General features: G+C 46.3%; 2 protein-coding genes across 4 annotated transcripts in view; both read left to right on the top strand.

Annotated features, from left to right (window-relative positions):
• March2 (membrane associated ring-CH-type finger 2) overlaps nucleotides 1–2,143 on the top strand; it is a 15,701-nt gene extending 13,558 nt beyond the window's left edge. For all 3 annotated transcript variants that reach the window (XM_004644873.2, XM_023705095.1, XM_023705094.1), the window contains exon 5: nucleotides 1,543–2,143. In XM_004644873.2, coding sequence (XP_004644930.1) covers nucleotides 1,543–1,701 — 159 coding nt within the window. In that variant the 3' untranslated portion in view covers nucleotides 1,702–2,143. The remainder of the gene's footprint in view (nucleotides 1–1,542) is intronic.
• A 3,259-nt stretch (nucleotides 2,144–5,402) lies between these two features.
• The window catches only part of Hnrnpm (heterogeneous nuclear ribonucleoprotein M), a 42,808-nt gene continuing 23,916 nt past the window's right edge, over nucleotides 5,403–24,294 (top strand). Inside the window, exons 1-5 of the mRNA XM_004644924.2 lie at nucleotides 5,403–5,613; nucleotides 15,476–15,642; nucleotides 22,329–22,381; nucleotides 23,293–23,300; nucleotides 23,385–23,478. Of these exons, the coding sequence (XP_004644981.1) occupies nucleotides 5,501–5,613; nucleotides 15,476–15,642; nucleotides 22,329–22,381; nucleotides 23,293–23,300; nucleotides 23,385–23,478 (435 nt within the window). The 5' untranslated portion in view covers nucleotides 5,403–5,500. The remainder of the gene's footprint in view (nucleotides 5,614–15,475; nucleotides 15,643–22,328; nucleotides 22,382–23,292; nucleotides 23,301–23,384; nucleotides 23,479–24,294) is intronic.

Here is a 24,294-nt window from a genome sequence, read left to right as displayed (position 1 = left end):
AAAGAAAGAAAGAAAGAGAAAAGAAAAGAAAAGAAAAGAAAAAAAAAAAACAACAACAACAACAAGGGCTGGGAAGCTAGCTCAGCGGTCTAAGCACCTGCCTGGCAAGTGCAAGGTCCTGGGTTTGATCCCTAGTACTTCATGCTGATCTGGCCACTGAAACCAGGTGTGGTGGCCTATGTCTGCAATCCCAGTGGTGTGGTGGAGAGGCTGAGAGGAGGATCACTACAAGTCTGAGCTACATAATGAGACCTTGTACCAAATGCATACATACAGGGGCCAGGGAAATAGCTCAGGAGAATAAGCGCTTACCTGGCAAGCACAGGGTCCTGAGTTCAATCCCCGATACTGCAAACAAACAAGCAAAAAACACATACATACATACAGACATAAAACCAAAAACCACACCAACAGAAAGCCAATGTCTGCCCTCTGATCACCCACCCCTGCCTCTCCCCCAGCCGCTGGCAGCCACTGATCTTTTTCCTGTCTCCCTAGTTTTGCCATCTCCGGGTGTCACAGAGTTGGAGCACAGAAGCATGCAGTCTGTTCCAGATGAGCTTCTCAGGGTCAGGGAGATAGCTCAGTGGAGCAAACGCCCGCCTGGGAAGCACAAGATCCTGAGTTCGATCCCCGGTACCGCAAAACACACAGATGAGCTTCTCTTACTTACTCATACACATTTAGGCTTCTCATTTCTTTTTATATTTATATTTTTTTTTATTTTTGAGGTGCTGGGGACGGAACCTTGTGTACCAGGCAAACACCATATCACTGAGAAATACCTAGCTCTTGCTGCTTTTTATTTAATTTTATTTTTGTTTTGTTTTTTGAGACCGGGTCTCCCTGTGTAGTTGAGGTTGGCCTTGAGTTCACTATGTAGCGCAGGCTGGCTTTGAACTCAAAACAATCCTCCTGCCTCAGACTCCCAAATGCTGGGATTACAGGTGGGTGCCACCACACCTGCCTTTTTTTTTTTTTTTTTTTTTGAGATAGGGTCTCCCTGTGTAGTACATGCTGGCCTTACACTCTGTAAATACCAGGCTAGCCTCAAACTTGCAGTGATTGGCCTGCCTCAGCCTCCTGAGTGCTGGGATAATGGCTGTGTGCCACCATGCTTGGCTCCTTGTTTCTTTGTATCACTGAAGAGTAATACATTGTCCCTGTGGGGCATCCTGGTTAATTCCCAGTTACAGCACTTGTGTGACTGATTTCACAGTTTAATCCCTTCTGCAGAAGGCTGAGGCAGGATGGAAGGGGTGAGCCCAGCCCGAGCAGTTTAGGGATGTGGTGGTATCTGAAACTAAAAAATAAGAAATGGGCTGGGGGGGGTGGTAGCATAATGATCTTGGGTTCAAACACTGTACCACAAAGCAAGGAAGCCGGAGAGGGACAAAGAGAAACAGAGTTGCCCCTGCCTTGCTCCGGAGGCAGGAGCCAGGCTCGGTGTGGGCTGCGCCAGGTGCCAGCCAGGGCGCCTCTTCCTCCCCCGGCTCCGCGGGGCCTTCCAGACCTTCCACCCACCGCAGGACTGTCCCGCAGGTCTCCTTCCGCTACCATTGCCAGCTGTACTCCGAATGGAGGAGGACGAACCAGAAAGTCCGCCTGAAGATCCGGGATGCGGACGGCTCCGAGGACGCCCACCACTCCCCGCTGGCGGCTGGACTCCTGAAGAAGGCGGCAGAGGAGACGCCCGTGTGAAGCCCAGGGCGGGCGGGCGGCCGAGGCCGCTGGCCGAGCCCTGGTGGCGGGCGGGACGGAAACCGCCGAGCTTTCCTGCGCCTCCCGAATGCTTCTCGGGCCCAGAGCCACTTCCGGCGGAGCGTGGCCCGCGATCCCACGTGAACACATTTTCAGGGTTTTTGCACACTGTTGGACCGGACAGGCTAGACGGACGCGGCCCTGAGCTGCACACGGAGCGCGCGCCCTGCCTCGGTCTGAGGCGCGCCCGCTCCCCGCCGGTAGCCGGCGGCCGTCGGGGTGCCCTCGCCGGAAGGTCCCAGCAAGCTGCCCGCGCTGCTCCTCCGCATCCGGCAGGCTCGCTTTCCCGGCACCTTTGACTTTCTAAAGTTGCACTGCGTTTCAAAAAACCACCCCTGAATGAATAAAAGGAGCCCTTGCTGGACAAAAGGGACGCGTCAGTTACATTTTTAAGGGGCTCCAAGTCAGGGACAAGATGGAGGGATGGGTTATGAAGCCCACAGGGAGAGAGTCTGAGTTCGCACTACAAGAGCAGGTAGCAGCGCAACATCATAAATGATTTTAAGACTAAGACAAGAAAGCCAGGTGATGGCAATCGCAAGGGCCTGAGTTCAATCCTTGGTTCTGCAAAAAAAGAAAAGAAAAGAAAGAAATGAATTTAAAAATCTTCTGAGGCTTTAGGGGCCGGGGAGATGGCTCAGTGCCTCTCAAGCTCTGGGCCTCAGTTCAATCCCTGGTTCAGCCAAAAAAAAAAAGAAAAAGAAAAGAAAGCGTGTACGTTGCTATAGTAACACTAGGGGGACAGGCCCTTCGCAAGTTCCTGGCCAGCCTGAACGACATAGTGAGAATCTGTCTTAAAAGGGGGGGGGGGGTGTTGAGGGTGTATCGCCGGAGCACAGCGCCTGTCTGGCAAGCGGGGCCTTGAGTTTGATTCCTGGTACCAAAAAACAAAATGGGGGTGGGGGGAAAAGTCCAAAAAAAGCAAGAAGGAGGCTACACAAGAACAGTCTCTACTCACATGCCCTCTCCCAGGGGCCTTTACTTTTTAATTTTTTTTTTTTTTTTTTGTATATTAGGGAAGGGTGTAGCCTCCCACGCCCAGTCTCAGCTCACCCCCCCCCCCATGCCCGGGGATCGAACCCGCGGCCCCCTGCTTGCAGGCGCTTTAATCCACTGAGTTATTTATAGGGGCCTTCTTTTGGGGGTCACCGTGGGTGAAGAAGCCGGGTATCGTTTATTCCTCAGCGTCTTGTTATCACCCCCTGGGGAAAGAAACTGTTGTTACTTCCCGTTTTCCAGGAGAGAAGATGCGGCCCCGCGAGCGGAAACGCTAGGAGGCCGAGTCCAGCCGGGTGTGTGCTGCCCCCTTTTGGAACTCGCGCCCCACCACCTCCGCGAGGCAGGGATGCCGCAGGACGTGGCCAGGCCCGGGAACAGCAGCCACTTTCTGAGGCTTTTTACTTGTTGAGCTGTTTACATCGCAGACCTCTCGGCATCTGCTGAGTTGAAGGCGGAGCGGAGGGCAGTCGTGAAAGGTGACTCCGGCGAGTGTCTTATTCAGCCACTTGCAGATGAGCAAACCGAGCCTCTGGGTGGCCGGGTCGCTGGCTCAAGGTCTGGCGCTTTTTTCATCTGCCTGGTACTAGCTCATCCACTGAGGAAACTAAACCCTTTTGATACAGGGGAAAGAAACTCCCGACTTGAGATAATGTCTAAGGCGAGTTCGTGTTCTCTAAAACTGAAGAATGAAAAAAAACAAAACAAAACAAAACAAAACAAAAAACTGAAGAATGAATTTTAGGAACCATGGAGGTTAAGAGTAGGATATATTTATGGTGGGAATGAAAATTTCTGTCTGGGGGGGGGGACAGAAGGTATGCCGAGTTCGTTGTCTCTGAATCTGCCTTTCCTAGGGATTTTTACAGAGCAAAACCACGAGGTGAGGCCTGTCCAAGGTGGGGAACTTGCCAGGTGGGGCAAACATGATAACCACTACACTGCAAAAACCCACTAGGGGGGCTGGTGAGATGGCTCAGTGGTCTAAAGCACCTACTTAGAACAAGCTAAGCAAAGCACAGGGACTGTGGTTCAATCCCCCAGCACCACATGCCAGCCAGCCCCGCCCCTGGTGGGCTGAACTGGCCACACACACACTAGATAAATAAATAAATAAATAAATAATTTGAAAAAAAAAAAAACCCACTAGGGAACCTGCCAGGTGGGCATGAGGTGGGACAAAACTGTGGCCAATCGATGAAATTATAATTGCTCGTGTAAAACTGATCAAATCGAGATCAAATGGGGAAGTCACATTGCAAGAGGGCATGCATAGAGACCAGGGGGTTGGGTTAGTGACTTTCTGGCTTTTTCCAGGTGATTGATTCCTCTTTAGAATATCAATCACTAATGTCCATCCCTAGGGAGGTATGTGGGTACATTCGTTTCATCTTTTGTCTTGAGGTCTGGCCCACAGCGTAAGTATGGAGTATCCCAGGTCTCCCACTATTGCAAGGTATCTCATCTTCCATACTGGCTCCTTCTGAGGACCTACGCCTGTCTGACTGCCTATAGCACCTATCTAACTCAGCTGCCTACAGCACCTTCAGCCCAGCTTGGAAGGGAAAGGGGAAGCTGGTTTTGTAAAGAACAAAGAGCAGCCTGAGAGATCCCGTGGCGGGGACATTTTTTTTTTCCCCCGGAACCAGGGATTGAACTCAGGCCTTTGCACTGGCCAGGAAAGCGCTTATTCCTCTGAGCCATCTCCCTGGCACCGAGCTGGGACAATGTGAAAGAGGGGTGGGCATGGCTCAGCGGCCTTCAGGCAGCATTAACTGATGCCCGGCGCTGGTGTCTGCAGAGCAAACTCAGGCTTGCACTCAAGCATGGTGCTCTGCTGCCTGGCGCTCACTTCTCAGGCGACTTTGGAGTGTGGCGGCCCTGGAAAGGACGTCAAGACGTCCAACGATGAGCCGTCAGGAACTGTGGACCACGCATGGTGTTGCACGCCTAAATCTCAGCATTCGGGAGGCTGAGGCGCAAGGATCAGCCTAAATTCAAGACCAGCCTTGGCTACATAGTGAGTTCAATGTCAGCTTGAACTGCATAGCGAGATCCCGTCTTAAAAACAGAAACGCAAAACAACATCAACAACCACAAAACAAAACACGCAACCAACCAAATAAAAAGAACTGTGAAAGGCGTATTCTCTGTAAGTCTGACGTAATTTTTTTTTTTTTTTTTTGAAACAGGGTCTACCTGGCCTTGAATTTATGGCGATCCTACTGCTTCAGCTCTCCAGGGCTGGGTTTACAGGATGGGCCACCACGCCCAGCTTGTAAATGTCTTCTACTATTTTCAGTTATACTAAGGAGAAAGTTTTATTTGGTATTGCTCTGCGTGTTGGAATCATCTAAACCTTCAGGAACCCCTAGACAGGACTCTGCTGCATTTCTGGCCAGCCTCTGGTTATAGACAGCTTGGAGTAACGAGAACTGGGTTTGTGCGCTTGGGTGTGGGGTGTGCACGGCTTCCCCGCACTATTTATGGGCGGGTGTGTAGTATCCGCTAAGTCTCTAAAACGAATTGGACGCGGGAATGAATGAATCGACAGCAGCCGGTCTGCGCCTGCGCCCGTCGGAGGCGTGGCCTGCGGAGGGGGCGTGGTCAGAGAGGAGTAGGGGTAGGAAGCGGGAGCAGTCTGTGTCGCTCTCAGGCGTTACTGGTAGCTTCGGGTCACGTGAGCGCGCAGGCGCAGCGCCGCGCAGCCCGCTCGCTCACACAAAGCCCAGACGCGGAGAAAATGGCGGCAGGGGTCGAAGCGGCGGCCGAGGTGGCGGCGACGGAGCCCAAAATGGAGGAGGAAAGCGGCGCGCCCGGCGTGCAGACCGGCAACGGGGCTCCGGGTCCGAAGGGGTAGGTATCGTACGGTCCTCGTCGCGGGCGGGTCGGGCACTTCGCGGCGGCTCCGTTAGGTCTGTTGGCCTTCTCCCGGCGAGGCTTCGGCGTCGGCCTTTCCCGGCCCGGTGGGGCTGGGGGCGGCTGTGAGCGCGGGAACCGGGTGTCCCCGGGTCGTCTGCAGGATCTCTCTCGACTGCCATACTTCGGGCTCGGCTCCCTTGATCCCTGCCGGCCGGATCGGACCCCACCGGCGAGGCCGCTGGCCCGGCCGTTGCGTGCGCGAGTGATGGCGCGGGCGGGCGCGCGCGGGAGCCGGGGGACCCCGGAGTCCGAGGCCTAGAGCTCGGCAGCCCGCCGGTCGGGTGACCTTGGGCGAGCGGTTTCGGCCCCCGCCACTCGGCGCCGGGTCTCAGTTTCCCCATTCGCGAAGAAGGGAAAGAGGAGGCGCGCGCTGGGCGTCGTGCTCGGCGGCCGGGGTAAATGGTGCCCGTGGGGGGGCGCGGGGGCCGGGCGCGCAGAGGCCAGGTCGGCTCCCCGGCCCCCGCCCTGCCGGAAGTGCCCGGCCCGAGCCCCTCCGGTGCCCTGCTTGCTCCCCAGGTGCGCAGTAGGGATTATGGCGCGCTCCGAGTTGGGCCTTTGAAACCTACAGCCAGAGGCTGGGAGGCCGCTTCCGTGCTTGTCGCGAGCGATCTCCGTGTTAGAAGGGGATCGATCACTTGCTTTCAGACTGCCCTCCTCTCCAGACCTGTTCGGGGCTCTTGCTGCCTCTTATTCGTGGTTTTTTAAAGTTTACAGAGCTAAGCGTGAGCTTGTGCCCCGTGAAACCCACGCATTCTGATTACTGTCGCTGGAGAGAGGTGCGCAGAAATGTTTTGGCGCTGACGCCAGCAGCCGAGGAGAGTCAGGAAAGCGGGCCACATACTAAATTTTGCGTTTCCCCAATTTTTTCCATTGTTGAAGTGAAAGGTACAGAAAATTTTGCATTTCAACCTTTTTCTTAAAAGTTTTAGACAGGATCTCCCTGTGTATTAGGGGCTGGAGCTGCTCTGGAGTTGTGTAGCACAGTCTGCCCAGGATCTCCTTCAGCTCCTCCAGCCCTAGCCCAGTGCTGGTTACAGGTGTGCGCCATCGGCCCCGACTGTCCCTGTGTCTTTTTTAAAAAAAACCGTTTTTAAGTGTACGGTTATTGGGGTCGAGTACATTGATTCATAGTGTTGTGTGACTGTCCCCACTATTAGCGTGCAGCACTTTTTTATCATCCCAAATAGAAAATACAGCCTTAAGCCCTGTCTCTTCACATTATGCTTTCATAATGTCTGTTATAACCTATGTGTGTGATTTTGCCTTCTGAGAATTTTAATTTGGAAAACTGTAGGCTCGTTAATGAGATTGAAAATGAATATAGTGAAGTACTTATGCTAATGAACAATTAGCGCTTATTGGCTATATATATATATATATATATATATATTTTTTTTTTTTTTTGGTGGGACAGGGGATTGAATTCTGGCCCTTGCGCTTGCCAGGGAAGCGCTTATTCCACTGAGCCGTCTCCCCGGCCCCTTACTGGCTGTATTGTTAAAATAACAAATTTGGAGAAAATTCCAGGTGGTTCTTCTCTTTAGTTGGAGAGGAGCAAAATACTGCACCATTGTTACCTGGTTCTTAGAAATCAAGAGCAAAGCACCTCCCTAATTATTGTTTCGTTTTTAATTTTCACCATTTGCATAGGGTGCCTGTTAGGGTTTCTGAGGGCCCTGTTTGAGGGCTTAAGATACATATTTGTGCCAGGTGATGGATGCCTGTAATCTTAGCCCTCAGAAGGCTGAGTGAGGCAGGAGGATCTCTGCAAGTTTGAGCCCAGACTGTCTTAAAAAATGAAAGTAAAACAAAAAGGTACAGTTGTTTCCTGTATATTGATGTGGGGTGTTGCTAGTGCCTTGTGAGTTGAAAAGTTGAATTAGTTACAGATGATAGCACCAGGAATACATTTTTCAAATTTTCCGCTCCATTTTCAAGTAGCCATTTTGTGCCTGAGTCATTTGAGGAACAGCACTGGACAGAATGGTTCAGAGTTAACATCACCTTTGTTGCAAACAACCTGAGTCTGGGACTGGCTTACTAAGTGTATATACTTAAGGAAAATGGCAACCCTGTGGAAAACTAGCTTTTGCTTTGCAGAGTTTCTGAGGCCCAAGTCCGGAGAAGAGTGTGTTTGATGTTTTTGTAGTTGTGCTGTGTTAGAAACTGAGAGTGGGAAGCCCCATCCCCGGGGCTTGGTCTCCTGCAGGAGGGGGAGGAGGAGCCTTAGGAGATGGTTGAGGTGAAATAGAGAGGAGTGGAGCTTGTGTGTTGGAGCCACACCCCAGCCCGTTCTACAGAACTGAAGTTTCTAAACTAAGGTCAGAGTGGGGCCAGATGGTGGGCAGTGAATTCCAAATTGAGGAATTTGGATTTTTATCCTGAAGGCTTTTGAGAGATGGGAGGACAATAGAAACTTGGTTCTTCTGATCTGCGCCTGCACCCCAGAGGGCTGCAGCCAGCAGGTTTGGTAGAGCCCCCAGGCTGGGAATGTTAGCTGTTAGTTCTCTCTTGGAAGTGCTTTATTTTGATGAGAAGTGTATCCCATTTAAAGTCAAGATTAAAGTACAGAGTAGATTTAGTAAAAAAAAAAAAAAAAACATTTGGAGGAACATGGAAGTTTAGATTGGTTTATTTTTTAAAAAATACAGTAAAGGTGATAAGATTGAGTTCACCTGTTTCTCTTCCTAATCAAGTGGATTGGATATATCTGTATATCTCTCTATATATAGTACAGGGTCTCACTACACAGCTCAGACTCCTAGTGATCATCCTGTTTTCTGCCTCCCCAGCGCTGGGATTACAGGCCTGTGCCACCATGCCCGGTCTCATCTGGGGGCGGGGCCAGCACCGCATGTGGTGCCTGGGATTCCCCCCCCCCAGGCAGGTGCTTAGTCTGGACCTTGAACTCAACTGTGTAGACCAAGCTGGCCTTGAGCTTGCCCAGATCCTCCTGCCTCAGTCTCCAGTGCTGTGATTCAGGCATGTGCCACCACATCCGCCCCCTTTAGGTAGTTTGTACAGAAGAACATGTACTGCTGTTTTTTGTGAAGGTATTCTTTGTTGGTTCTCAGCACTCCTGGGAACAACCATGAATACAGGTTCTGCTGGTTCTTCTGGTAAAGAACCTGATAGGAGGGGCCAGGGAAATAGCTCAGTTGAAGGGCCTGAGTTCAATCCCTGGCTCTGCAAAAACAAACAAAAAGAACCTGATAGGTAAAGAGCCAAGTCATGTGTTAAACTGGATCTGGAGCTAGAACAGTCCTCTCCACAATTCAGCTGTATCAGAGGAACACAGGATTTCAATTGTTTTGTTTTGGGTGTTTTTTTGGCAGAACTGGGGATTGAACTCAGGCCCTTGTGCTTGCCAGGGAAGTGCTTATTCCACTGAACCATCTCCCCGGCCCCTAAGCTCAGGATTTCAAGAATGTCTACATTTTGATCTTAATCAAAAGGCTGAGAAGCAATTGAAGAATTTCTGTGAAATTCTCTAAGGATGGTTGTCAAGGATGAAGGAGGATTTCTTTTATTTGGGGGGAAGTACTGAGGGTTAAATTCAGGACCTCACGAGTGCTAGGCAAGTGGTTTTCCACAAAGCTGGGGCTCTCCAGCTCTTACTACAAAATTATTTTGAAACGTGTCGTCACTCAATTATCCAGGCTGGCCTGAAGTTGATAATCCTGCCTCAACCTCTGGAGTAGCTGGGAATACTGGTATGTACCACTGTGCCCAGTTGAAGGAGGGTTCTCGTTGCTCAAACATGGTCAGTATTTCAGGGTATTTAAATTGCCTCTCAGACTATCTTTTCCTTGACAGGGGAACATATAGAATAAGTGAGAGTGCATGCTGTACTTGGGAGTGGTATGAAGAAAGTCACATTTCATTCATTCCTTCTTTGAGGCAGGGTCCTACTGTGTAGTTCAGGCTGGCCTGGGCTCAGTATAGAGCCCAATTTACTTGGCCTCCCCAGTGCTGGGATTACAGACATGCACCTTTATTCTTGGCTCACTTTTAATATAGTGGATAGGCCTTTTATGGATAGGTGCTCCTTTTTGTTAGTTGTGATCTTGTGTGCAGTTTACTTTTTTTTTTTCGGAACCAGGGATTGAATACAGATCCTTGTGTTTGCCAGTCAAGAGCTTATTCTACTGAGCCATCTCCCCGGCCCCTGCAGTATACTTTTTTTAGGTGCTGGGAATCAAACGCACCACTTAAACCTTGCAAGGCTGGCACAGTGCTGCTGAGCTATATCCTTGGCAATAATTATGAACATGGTGGGACAATTACTTGATAAATGTCAGTTTTCAGGGACCTCAGTGAAACAATTTCGAATCCATATTAAACATAATCTTGTTTTAATGGCTTGGAAGTTACTTAACATATGTTAGGCTCATCTATCAGTTTATTCTTAAATAGCAAGTTGATGTCAGGGAGATTTTTATTTTTTCACTTCAGGATTTGGGGTAGATAATTTGGGTTTCACTCATAATTTGGAATTAAGGGCCAACTAGCAAAGAGAACATTAGTAAAAATGTTAAATATGGAGCCGGGGAAATGGCACAGTAGAATAAGTGCTTGCCTGGCAAGCACAAGGGCCTGAGTTCAAAACCTCCCTTCAAAAAAAAAAAAATGTTGGGGCTGGTAAGATGGCTCAGTGGTCTAAAGCACCTACTTAGAACAAGCTTAGGGACCACGGTTCAATCCCCCAGCACCACATGCCAGCCAGCCCCGCCCCCTGGTGGGCTGAGCTGACCACACACACAAAATAAAATAAAATAAAATAATGTTAAATAGTAGATCTATCTATTGTATTGTGGTTTCAGTTTCTTTGAAATGCTACAAATTGGTTAATTTATGTCAAAGGTTAAGTCAAGCTGTTAACTGGAGTTAGGCTTGAAATTAATGAACTAGGGCCAGCCAAATAGCTCAGCAGATTAAAGCGCCTGTTTAGGCAGACTCAGCAGTGGGATCGATCCCCTTTCATAAGTGACACAGTCTGTACATACTTCAGATGTGCACATGGTACGTATTCAGTACATGGGGCCTTCACTGAAGTCAAGATAATCTGTAGCCCTTAGAAATATCCTCTTGCCTATTTGTATATTTGTTTTTTGGGACTGGGAATTGAGCTTAGGGCCTTGCAGGCAAGCATCCGGTGCCCAAGTTGTAGCTCCGGCTCCCTCTTGCCTGTTTATAATCCTTCTCTCTGGTAATGTTTCCTGCCACTACTCCCCTGTACCCCTTGATCGGCTCTCCCCGAGTGTACACCTTTAGTTCTCAATGGGTGAGCCCCCCCCCCCCAAGAGAATTTGGAAACATCTTAGAGAAATGTTTTTCACCTTTGTGACTAGAGGGTGGCATTGTAATTGGTATCCTTGAATAGAAGCTCTGGGTACTTTTAATTTTATTATTTTTTATTTTATTTTTAATTTTGTGTGTGGGGGGGGGCAGCTCAGCCCACCAGGGGGCGGGGCTGGCTGGCATGTGGTGCTGGGGGATTGAACCGTGGTCTCTTTGCTTTGTTGCTAAGCTTGTTCTAAGTAGGTGCTTTAGACCACTGAGCCATCTCACCAGCCCTCTGGATACTTTTAAATGGACTGGAGTACGCTGAACAGATCTCAGCAGTAAAAGATTACCTGGCAGCTCAGCTGCAGTTGGTTTGCTAGATCAGACGTTTCAGTCTGTAGAAACACACAGTGCATATTCTTGTGTGGCTTCTAGAACTTGGGCCCAGGCCTCTTGCCTTAGCCTTCAGAGCGCTGGGAGAGCAGACATGCCACCACGCTAGGTTGTGTGAATTGTTTTGCATTTGATGCTAAGTATAGCATATGGGTAAGCTGATACGCAGCTTTTGAGTTTCTTAAATACTGATTTTATTTTCCTTATAAATAGCCAGCCAAGTTTATATGCTAGAACAAGTGGACATATAATCTTGGATCTTCCTCTTAAATTTTTTTTTTAATTATTTATTTTTTTTTGCGGAACCGGGGATTGAACTCAGACCCTTGTGCTTGCCAGGGAAGCGCTTATTCCACTGAGCCATCTCCCCGGCCCCTTCTTCCTCTTAAATTTTAACCTCAAGTTTGTTACAGATAGTTCATAAATGTCAGTTCTAATATCTGTAATGTTCCAAATAAGGTATTTAAAAAATTAAAGCAATTGGGGGCTGGCGAGATGGCTCAGTGGTCTAAAGCACCTACTTGGAACAAGCTTGGCAGAGCACAAGGACCACGGTTCAATCCCCCAGCACCACATGCCAGCCAGCCCCGCCCCCTGGTGGGCTGAGCTGGCCACACACACACACACACAATAAATACATAAATGTTTAAAAAAAAATTAAAGCAATTTATCATTGTTGCCAAATTATAATCTTCATAGAAACATTTCTAAAGGCTTTCAGAGTTATTTGCTATGTATGTTTTAGGACAAGGGAAGACCATTCCCCTCCTTATTCCTGAAGGTAAGTGAGCACATAGCATTAGATATGGTGAACATATGGACTGCAGGATAGCACAGTCATGTTACCTGCTCTTGAATGTGTCTTAGTTGGATTCTGTGGTGAATGCAGTATTTTTTAATTAATTAATTTATTGTGATGGGGATTGGACTCAGGACCCTGTGCTTGCCAGGCAAGCACTTTCTCTACTGAGCTATCTCCCTGGCCCCGAAAAGTTAACTTTTAAAAGCTGGAAATGATAAAGCAAAGTGATCTAACCCTATTTACTTAAGAGGAAACTTAATGGAAAGAGGAAACAGTTACCAGCGCAGGGTATATTTTGCAGTGGTGCCGAGCCAGCATTTGGGCACTACACACACAGCTGCACTCAGCCGTGAGTCAGGTGGCATGGATCAGCACCAGCCCTGGCTGGACACCCAGCTTCTGTGTTGTTCCTAGCCCTAGGCAGATTATCAGAGCATGGGTGCTAGACACTGTCACCTGCTGTGATTGTAATGACTTGTTTATGCAGTTTGTAACTAACAGGTGAGCTGAGCAATCTGGAAACAGACTACAAGTATTGTGTCAGAATGTTTTAAGTATAGATCCTTAAATCTGGGAGGTTTAAAAACAATCAGTTGTAGTAAAGTCTGTAGACCCTCTTGTGTGCTGTAGCATGTTGACCTACCTGTTATGATTTTTTTTTTTTTTTGGTGGAACTGGGGATTGAACTCAGGCCCTTGTGCTTGCCAAGGAAGCGCTTATTCCACTGAGCCATCTCCCCAACCCTGTTATGAATTTTTAGTAAGTTTTCCTCCTCATCTGCCAAGAAAAGAGTAAGAAGAGCCTTTACAGGTGATGCTCTGGTTGGCAGGCTTTCCTAAGCAGTAGACAGATGTGTGGTTGTGGATTTCCTGTGGGATTTGCTTTGTGGTCTGCAACCACACCAGCCAGGTCTCCTGTGAAATTGGGGATCCTGTTACTGAAGAACTCAAGGAATCTGGGATTGCAGTGGCCATGACACTATTCATCAGCTCGTGTCCAGGGCAATGTGTAGATCTTGCATTGGTGTAGCTCACATCAAGAAGAAGCTGCATGTGTGTCAAGTGAGAGAGAAATCACACTAGTGTGGTACTTTCACTGGCATGCCTGTTGGGTTTGGATGTTGGGTGCCAGCAAAGATATTTTAAGGGCATAAAAAGCTTACTTGGAGAGGGTGTTGACAGCGTCTTACGACGTCAGTCTGCCGTAGACCTTCCTTCCTCAGCCTCTGGGGTGCTGAGATTACTAGTGTGCACTACCATGCCTGACTCTCAGAAAGTTAACTTTAAAGCTAGGAGTATATGTAGCCTGTGCCTCTAAATCCACCCACCATTTGGGAGGTCAAGGCTTAGGATGAATGTGAGGCAATGAAACTTTGTGTCAGAGACACCCCCCTCAAAAAACAAAGTTAACTTGCAAGTTTTTCCAAGTAACTACATTAAAAGAAAGTCCTCTAGCTACCATCTGATATTTGAACTGTCCTCCCACAAAAGGAAGTGATCCCTGAATAAAGTCCAGCCATTTAATTATAGTTTACAAGTCATCAATACCATATTCTTAGCTTTTTTTTTTTTTTTTCCCCTGCATCACAAACTGTGGTTTGTGACTGGGTTTTCACTGGAGAAATAGCGCTGGGGACTCAGTTTGCAAGGCTGAGAGTCCTGAGCAACTCTGAGGCTGCTGCCTCACACTTGTCACCTTCCTTGGTGCCTCCCTGGGCCAGAGTGGGCCGAACCCACTAAGCGTAGAGAGCAGCCTCCTGCCTGGGAAGACTTTTACATTTCTTTGTTTCACTCTAAACCAAAACTGTATCTGTGGAGCTTAGAGATGCGTGTTACAGCTCGGAGACACTAATGCCTTAATGAAAGACAGCACAGGAAAAGTTCCTGAAGGGGAGGCTCATAAAGTGTGCCACCAGAACACCCACCCTTTATTGCTGAAGGTACGATCACTTATGTTCTGTCTTCTGCCTGCCAGGGTTCCTCAGGCTTGGACGTGTCAGTTCACAGTGGTGGGGTCCCATGGTTGTCTTCCCTTCTTCCCTCCCTTCTTTGCACCCTCAACTTCTTGCCTTCTCTTGGGCTGGGGATGGGACCCAGGGCCTCATCAGACTTAAGTACATATGCTCTACCCCTGAGCTACACTCTAGCCTCACTTTCCTTTCTTTGAGTTTTATTTTAAATGTAAATTTGCCAGAGTTCCCCAACGGTCAGTACTTCATTCCCAGAACTTTACTTCCTTCAACACCGTACTACTCCTCTGCTTCCTGAGTCCCCACTATCTGCCTGTGAATGTGCTTGTCTGTGTATCTCATACAAGCAGAATCATAAAGTATTCGTCTTTTGGTGTCTGGCTAATTTTGTAATGTCCTCAGAGTTCTTCTGTGCTGTAGTGTGCCAGTCTTTTAACTGGGCATGGTGGCACATGCCTGTAATCCAGCACTGGGGAGGCTGAGGCAGGAGGATTCCTGCCGGTTTGAGCCCTGCCTAGGGTGCATAGTGAGTTCAAGGCTAATGTAGACTACATAGTGAGACCAAGCCAGAACTTCATTCCTTTTGATGGCTGAATAATATTCCATGCTCAGTGTATCTCATTTTGTTCATTTCATCCTACTGGTCTGCACTTTGTTTCATCATTTGGCTTTTAATCCATAATGCTACTATGAACACTGGTGTACAATGTTGGATTATCTGCCTTACATTTTGGGGAGCAAAACCCCAGAGAATTACTGGGTTATATGATAATTACATATAATTTTGCATAGCTGCCATGTTAGCTTTTCCTAGTGAATCACTGTTTCACATTCCTGTGGCCCCGCTCCCCATAGAAAACATTTTTTTTTTTTTTTTTTTTTAGTGGAACCAGGGATTGAACTCAGGCCCTTCCGCTTGGCAGGGAAGCGCCTTTTCTACTGAGCCATCTCCCTGGCCTGCTAGAAGACATTTTGATGAAGCTAAAACTGGTTGCCCCCTGAGTACTGCCTCGTTTCCATTCCATGAACTCTTACAAGTATTCCCTTCTTTCCTGTTTTCATCTCAGAATGAACACACCTCAGGCAAGGAGTTGGTCTTCTCTGTGTTACAGCCCGTAGGAGCATTTGTGAGCCTGCAAGAACATTAATAGATGTGTTTTTTTTTTCCTAATAGATGGATTTTAAGGAGCAGTCAGTGTAGCTTTGCTATCGAGCACTTTGGCTTGAGTGTCTTATATCAAACCAGTCTTGGTTTTATCTAAGTTTGTGAAATTGTGAACCTGGCAAATGATAAATACTGGCTTCACTATTGTGCTAATATAAACCTTTTCCCCTCTTGAATTTAGTGAAGGAGAACGGCCTCAGAATGAGAAGAGGAAGGAGAAAAATATAAAAAGAGGAGGCAATCGCTTTGAGCCATATGCCAATCCGACTAAGCGATACCGCGCCTTCATTACGAACATACCTTTTGATGTGAAGTGGCAGTCTCTGAAGGACCTGGTTAAAGAAAAAGGTAATGGTACCAGTGGTGCGCTGGGTAAGGAGGTTGGTGTGTCATCTTCTCTGTGGCTAATTCCTTGGTTCCTCTTTGTGAGTGGAAACCGTTCTGGGAGGAGCGTGTGTTCTGTCCAGGCCTAGAGTTTGCCCCACTCCACTTTTTGTAGCCATGCCTGTGTCAAGGTCGTGTGTATGGTCCTTGTTGTACAAATGATTTCATTGGCTTAATATGGTTAATAGGACTCTGATTAGTCTTGAAGGGAGCCTTTTTGTGTTAAGGAAACTCATGGAATTCTTACATTGCTTGGAGAAGTTTTTCTTTTTAAATTTGTTTTATGCTTTTAAAATATGACAGAAAGTTAGCTTGTTTAAATTTTGTGGATGTCCTCTTCGGATCAAAATTTGGTAGCTGGAATGTGTGCTGTTCAGATTCCAAGCATAAAATACTAGCTTCAGTTAAACCTCTAGGCTTCACCCACCTACCCCCAGAAAAAAATAGATTGGCAATTGCAGAGCTCAAAATCCGGTATCTGCTTGGTGCCATGGTTCCTCATGGGTGCACATTGGCCGAGTCCAGGGTCCATGTTCTGGCTTAGGGCAGAGGGAAGTAACCCAGCTTAGTTGCCACCAGGAGGTCTGAGGTGGCTGCCCCGGCCTCCTGCCTCACCCTCACAGGCTGCTTCGGTGTCCTCTCATTCCTCACTCCTCTCCTGCTGCTGCCTTCCTTTCTTCCCCACATCTTGGTCCTGCTGGTGGCACTCAAGACTAAATGATTGCTCAGCCCTGGTTTAGATAAACCTGTCGCTAGAGAACAATTGGTATGTCTTGAGCTTCGCTCTGCCCAAATGGCAAGCTGGAATCAAATCATCCTTAATGGAGTCTTTTTGAGGGACTGAAACGTCTTGGTTTTCTGGAGCATTATACTGAAGAGAGATGCGAGCATGATTTGTCAAATGATTAACATTGCAGTGACAAAGATGCCACTGGGTAGGTCATTTGGTATGTGTGCTGGTGCTACCTGCATTGGGATTTGAACCATGAGTGGCCACTGCCGCCATGATCCCTTCACTTTTGGCCATGATGTACAAGAAGCACTAGGCACTGTGAACCTCCGTTCCACATGGTATTTCTCCAGATAACACAGATGGAAACATGTTTTGGTGTGAGGTTTGTTCTCTGCCTTGATCAGCCAAATCATTCCTGCCAATACTCCTAGGGCAAGAGTGAAGTTTCTTTTGTCTGAAGGGTGTGTCATGTGGCATCCCAGATGCAGTGTTCTTGGTTTTTGGGACTGCTGCTTCATTATAAGCTTAGAATTTCTGAGTTGGATCTCACTTGAATTAGTTTTGGAATAACCCCTAAAAAATTTGTGTTGTGATTTGGTTGAATCGCTGAATTGCTATTTCCATTGATAATAAGGTATAGTAGTTCCAAGAACCAGGAATGTGGCTTTGAAAACGCAATTGTTAGAATTTTGTAAGAGATTGCAGGCCAAATTCCTTTTTCATTTTTAGGAGTGTGTGAACCAGTTTTGGGACAAGATGGATAAAGTAGGTGACACTTTTACTGCTTAAGCATTCAGCAATTCAGTTTTGGAAGTGTTAAAGCTGGTAGCAGCAGCCATGACATTTCTGGATGTAGAAGCAGTTCACCTCAATTTACTATTTGCACTGTAAAGTGTGGAGCCAGCCTGGTGGTTGATTGGATACTTCCAAAATGGTTCTCATTCCCCTGGCATACTGCTATGAATGCCTGGGCTCAGCCCTTTTCAGTGTATTTTTGGTGTTGTAATTTAGAATTACAGGTGTGCAGTAAATCCATTATTTTTAACAAACTTTAAATGTTCTTGTTAAGAGCTCCCCTGTACTATTTTGCTGTTTAAATTATGTGCAGTATTGGATTGTGAGTAAAGTGAGAAGAAAAAGGTTCTTTTTTATGGTGATGCTTATATTCAGTATATAAAGTCTAAAGACATTGTGTTTATATATTTATATCTCCTTAAATGATTTCATTCTTTTAATTAATGAGGTTTTAGAAATACTAGAGTATGTCTAAACATTTATTTCAGTCTAAAATATTTATTTGAAATCTGTTGGCAGTAGATCTTAAGTTCTTTTAAGACATAAATCAAGGAGAAATGGCAGCTGAGAGGCACTTGTACCCTGGAGGGTGGTCTGACAGTCACGGCAGCGGCCGAACCAGAGTGACTCGGGCACGTGCGCTCGGTCACTCTTAGTCTGCCTTTACAGAATTCACCCTGAATGACACCAGAGTCCTGTCGTTTCAGCAAACCAGTGGAATAAGAGCTAGAATTAGTTGTCCTTAACTTGAATGTTCCATCATTGGGCAGTGTCTTGATTACACACAGCCTTTCAGAACAAAAGTTCTGACAAGAGGGGCACTTTCTTAAGGAGAGTCATGTACCCCTCCTTGACTCCGTATTTGCTTCTTTGACACCAGGCTTCTGTATTTCCCATGTTTAGCTTTAGCATTTAGCACTACTCTGGGAGGTCTGGTTAATCATCTTGACTTGTGGAAGCTGATCTTTAGGCCTTGCCCTTTAGAAAGAACCGAGAGCTTACGTGGTGGCACCATCATGAAATAACCACGGGGAGCTTTACAGAGCAATGGGGCTGAGACCCCGTGTGGTCGTTGTGGGCTGCTGTGTTGTTCAGCACCCTGGGTGCCCGGCGCCCGGCCAGAGAGGAGTTCCTCCTGCCCTAGGCATCTGCTCCTGCCTCACCCTTCCTGCCCTGTCTTGGGACAAAGGAAAGGTTTCTCTTGTTTTTCTTTTGGACCACGATTATTTTTAAATGGAGGTATAGTATCACACAGAACAAATGACCCTAAATACCAAGGAGTTGCTAGTGTTAGATGAAGTTTGAGGTTTCAAAAAAGTGGACGCTATCTGACTAGGCTGGAAGGTAACCAGCGCTCCCCAGCTGATAGGTGCATCGCGGCAGACGATGCGCTAGTGCTTGACTGTGAGGAGCCCTGCGAGAAATAAAAGATGTCTCTGAGTAAAAGGTGATCTTGAGCTGTTTGTTTTCTCTCTTTAGTGGGTGGGGTGGGTGGTGGTACTGGGATTACCTAGGGCTTTGTGCCAGCTAGGGGAGCTACGTACCCAGCCTGATTTGGGGCGTGTTCTGCTTAAATGCTGTGCTGTGTTAGTTTGAGAACCTGAAATCCTGTGTAGACAGAGAGCTTGGCACCGGGCCTACTGTTCTCAGCCTGAGGTGGCATACCTGTGGCCCTGCGCTGAGCAAACATGAAGCCTGGGTGAGAAGGAGAGGAGGCGGCTGAGGAGAGGACGAGGGTGAGGTAGTTTACTTTCAGATCAATCCCAGGTTTAGCAGCAGTCAGTTTAACTTATGTAAGCAAAGCTTTCTTTAAGCACTTAATCCGTCTCTTATTATTCAGTGCATCACTTTTAAGTAAATTTTAGATTCTGGCTGACAGAAAACTGAGGCTCAGAGGGTAAATAATAGCCCCAGAGAAACCTCTGCAGGGTCTCAAAAACAGCCTGCATTGTGGGTCTGTTCTCAGTTTAATAAAATCACTATCCAAACTACCAACTTCTTTCTATTTGTCTTTGTTGGAAGTTCAGTCTGGACTTTGGAAAGGCCTGTTTGGTAAAGCATTCATAGGTGTGAAGACTGATGCTGAACCCAAGCAGTGCAGCGGGTGTGGTGTACTCTGGTCTTTGGTCGAGAGGACATGTGATCTTACTGTTGTCACAAATTGGACTAAGTGTGGGCTTAGTCATTACCTGCCTTGTCCATGGTGTAAAATAATTACAGTTCTTGGAGTGGCAGTGTAGTTCATTGGTACATTTTTAGCATGTGTGAGACCCTGGAGTCAATCGTGAGAACCCTAAAAATAATTAAAATATTAAAGACCGTTTTGCATGTGAATTCTGTTCAGTGAAGATTTAGCCTTTATTTTCCCATTATTTTTCTGTCATTTACAGATTTGAGCAGGCAGTGGGAACATAGAAATGATGCACTTTTTGATCAAAGCTTACAAGAGTGCTAAATCACAGTACCATCCAACACTACCTCTGTTCTATTTCGGTTGGTTATATGTGTATCCTCAAGATGTGTTTTATTTTTCAGGCAATATTTCTCATAATTATTTGTTGCTTAAATAGATTACTTGACATTTGTAAAGGTAGAGAGTAACATGTGTTCCTTTTTTTCAAAGTCTTACTGTTTTTATTTAGGTATTTTGATGTTGCAAGTTGAATCAAATTTGTGTGGGCAGCCTGCTCTTGGGATTCCATGCATTCCTTCCATTGTCAGGAGGGGAGAGGAGCCGCAGTAGTCCCCATTTATAACCCACCATGTGAGGTTGCTCTGCCTCCTGTCACCTGCTCTGGCTGGTTCATTCTTTTAAACTCCATATTGTGGAATGTGACCACTCTCAGACTGGCAAGTTTTGCCTCCACATTCTTATTGATAGTTGTACAGATTACATGCGTTTTTGCTTTGATCTCATAGAACTGAAAAAGAAATGGTTCTTTAAAGGCTGCAGGATTATCTTGGAGGGAAGTGTGAAGTAGAAATGACAGTATGCCCTTTAGGACTGGATTGGTGGATTTTCTCAGGGCGGAGGTGGGGACGTTCTACAGCTGTAGGGGGCGTGCTTAGTATTGATGGTGCCTAAGGACAGCACTATTGCTGACACCACAGGTGATTGCAGTCCCTTGGGGGGGGAGTACTTTTGAAGCCAGTGTTTCAGTGCAAAAGGTTGAACTTGGGTGTGTGCCATCCCTAGAATGTGAAGTGGAAATAGTTGTAATGTCTAATATGCTATTTTGTTAAAACATGTATGACCAAGGGAAAAGTTTGGTTTGGGCTTGTTTTTAGGGTATAATAAGAGCCTTTTGATAAAAGTTTCTTTATTGACAGAAAATTTCAGATGCAGCAGTATTTGAATTCTGACAACATTCACTTGTCTTGAATATCTAGATATTGTGGATAATAAGGTTAATAGGTGGTAGTCACAGCTGGTAGGACATAAGCTTGGGGTCTCTTCCCTGTTTTGACATTACTTGGCATTTTCATCAAAGTGGAGACAAGGGCTCTGGTTTCTGATGACGGCTGCTATTGAAATAAATGAATTTTAACACGGTCTCAGGAATTGCCACATTTGGAATTGCTGTACTATTTGTTAGGGTAAAATGAAGCCAATTTGTGTGACTGGCCTTTGGCTGTGGTCATTTTTTAGTTGTCTTACAGGAGTATATTCTCCGAAAGTTACCTTTTGGTCCCTCGCTTTTGTTTCTTTGCACTCATTCTCCTTTCTGTTTGGTGCAAAGTACCTGTTGTGTAATTTGTCAGGAGTGGACAAGGAAAATGAGGCTGTACAAATAAACCTGAGTACTTGGCCCTCTAGCCTTCAGCATGGTACGCATGACCTTCAAAAATGGGAGTTTGTGAGGTAGTTTTCTTGTTTCTCATTTAAATCTTTCCTTGCCTTGTTAATTTAAAGATAAAACTTTAATGTTTCTTGGGATAAAGGAGCTGGAATAGTCAGGACCTGTCAAGGCCATTTAGTGGGTTAATTTTACCATTTTAGGGCTGAACCTAAGAGAATTGGAAAAGGCTTTAACATACAGACTAATCCTTCAGGGGAAATAGATTCCTGAGAACAAACCCTTTTTTAACTTTTGGAGAGCCTGCCAAAAGATTGCTTTCTCTGAGTTAATGTTTGAAATTTGTTGAAGTGTGCCATCTTCAAGTTCAGCAGCCATTTTGGTGGTTGTCTTGATGGATTCTAACATCATCTGGTCATGGTGGTCATGAATGGGCAATCCAAACCTGGAGGGAAGTCTGCAGAAACTTGTGGAATGCTTTGTGTGGTGTCCCCGCCCCCTAGCTTAGAATGTAAGTCTTTAACTGTTTAGTTGCCAACCATTTGAATTTGTGTCCTTTTATGGGGAGGCTTAGAAAGCAGCAAGAAAGAAGCCTGGCTTAATTTAATTCACTGATGAGAATCCAGATGCTGCTCTGGTTTCATGATTGTATATCCATTCTGACTCTAAATTGTGGAGCCTAGTTCTCTGCGCAGGACTAGTTCCAGAATTGGTGGGGCCTACTGCACAATGGAAAACCAGGGGCCTCTTGTTAACAATTTCTGAATTTCAAGATGGTACTAAGAGCATTAAACCAAACAAGGGGCTCTGATCACACAGGTTGTACACCCACAAAGCCAGGCCTGGGCCGTGTGTATGCCTTTGAGCTTATGTGTACGTATATCCTTGTATTTGTAATGTGTGAGCTCAGTTCCGTGGTGTTGTGACCTGTGTGCTGCTGCCTGCTTTGACGAGTAAGAGTGTATGTATGAAGCTTTTCCTCCCTTCCCCAAAGAATGAGTTGTGCAGTCCTTTCCTACAGATTTGGGTTGCCTCCAGTCATGAGTCGCGCTTTCCAGACAGGGAAATTGATAACGGACATCTGTGGAAGTAGCTTGTTTTTGGTGGGAGGAAAATCAAGGACATATTATTGTTAATGACTTTTCACCTACTTTTACTGCACACCTGTAATGCCTAGTTTGGTGGCTTAGAGAATATGGAGTGTTTCTGGGCTTTCTTATTAAGGCAGAGGCTCCATACAAGGTTGCTGATGATTGTTCTAAATTCCCATTGTTTTCTTGGCTTTTCTCCCTTGGTTTATGTGTCGTCTGGAAACTGATTTGTAGTTGGTGAGGTAACATACGTGGAGCTCTTAATGGACGCTGAAGGAAAGTCAAGGGTAAGTGTCTGAGAGAATTTCTTCTGTGGATTTACTACATGACAAATGTAACTGTATGGTGACGTGGACTCGAATGAAATCAGGAAGGCAGTGAGTGCTCATGTTACAGTAGCTATGTTTGATTTTGCCAACATTCGAGTGGGATGGGAGGGGGTTTGCAAATGGGAGTCCCGCTTTTCCAAATGGCTGGCCAAAGAGCGCTTTGGTATTCTGTTTGGATGCCCGATTTGGGTAACTGGGGACCAATAGCAAGTAGCATTGTCTCTTTGTTAACAGAGGAATTGGCTGTGTGTGAATTATGCATGGAATTTTAGCGGTGGTATAATTAATGTAAAATGTGTGTTCTTGTCTAGAAAATGTTACTCTTGGTTGTTTGCTGAATTCGAAAGTTGTGTGAACCCAAGACTCTGCAAAGTTGCCTTTGTGCCAGTAAATTGTAAAACCAAACACTACAAACCTGAATGTTCACAATTGGCTTAGTTTAATGAGAACATACACTATTTCTGTTGTGCAGTAGACTGGCTTAGAATAATCAAAAGGATGAGTTTAATTTATGGGACGGATTGATCTAGTAGGAGTATGGTAAGAGATTGATTGAGTACAGAGGGAAGCAGATCTAAAGCTTGTGTGATTTCTTGGAGAACCTGAATTTAGGTCTGCTCATTATAACTATGGCAAGTATAGCGCAATGCCGGTAATGGGTAGGGAAGGCGAGCTTAAGGAGCCCCAGCTGTTAATAAGGAAGGCTAGAGCAGCTCTGTCACCTTTCCCTTAGGAGAATTAATTTTTAAAAACTAACTTTATTACATAAATCATATTTTTGTGTATGGCTGTCATTGATATTTACTATGTTTTCTTTTTCTTTTTCCCTTTTCCTTGCTCTTCTGACTGGTTTGTGTCTTCTTCCAAAGGGATGTGCGTAAGTATCCTCTAGTTTCTATTGGCATTTGAGACTCGAAAGTTGTAGGATTGGTTTCACTTGTTTCCTTCTGACTCTTCATAGCGTGGTTGAATTCAAGATGGAAGAAAGCATGAAAAAAGCTGCTGAAGTTCTAAACAAGCATAGTCTGAGTGGAAGACCACTGAAAGTCAAAGAAGTAAGCACTCTTTAAATTTCTGTTGGACAGTGACTTTTTCCTGGCGTGTGCGAGGCAAGCGCTGTCCTGAAGAGCCGCCCCTCCAGCCCAGAACTGTGCTGTGACTGTGTGCCAGTATGGACTTGTCCTTGTAGAGGACAAGGGTGGTCCTTGGGAAGAAGAGCCTGTTCGTTTTCAATTCTTATTTATTATTAGGACTTTTTGTTTTTGAGACAGGCTCTCACAAGTATTTAGTACAGGCTGGCCTTCAATTCAGTACATACCCCAGGCTGGCCTTGAATTGATGGCAATCCTCCTACCTCAGCTTCCCAAGAGCTGGGATTATAAGCATATGGCCTGACTGGTTATTAATGAAGAGGGTCAGTCAGTCACAGGCTCCAGCTGCCTTTCCTCTGTGAGCTTCAGAATAGTGGCCAAGCAGTACCCCAGGGACATGAGCTAACCACCTGCCTTAGATCTTGTTGTTGCAGGGACACTCCAGCTGAGCCTGTGGTTTTTATTGGGCCTCTACAAGTAAGACACTTACTCCATCCACCAGTCTGAACACTATTCTTAGACCCATTTTTTTTCTTCCCTGCTTCCCCTCCAAACCTGCCCCCCCCCCAATCTCTCCCATCTCTGTCTCTGTCACTGTTGCAGTCTCTCATCTCTTTCTTGGTGCTGTGATGCAAACCAAGGCCTTGCACAAGCTAGGCAAATACTTTATAGTTAAGCTCTATTCCCAGGGCTGCTTCTCTTCTTTAAAAGTGAATTCGCCTTTATTTAAAATTTCTTATGGGGGCCTGGCCCTAGCTCAGTTTTTTTTTTTTTTTTTTT

Source organism: Octodon degus, unplaced genomic scaffold (genome assembly GCF_000260255.1).
Source record: "Octodon degus isolate 3935 unplaced genomic scaffold, OctDeg1.0 scaffold00214, whole genome shotgun sequence".
Classification (NCBI taxonomy): Eukaryota; Metazoa; Chordata; class Mammalia; order Rodentia; family Octodontidae; genus Octodon; species Octodon degus.
The sequence above is the reverse complement of the archived record's forward strand: the minus strand, read 5'-3'. Positions and strand labels throughout refer to the sequence as shown.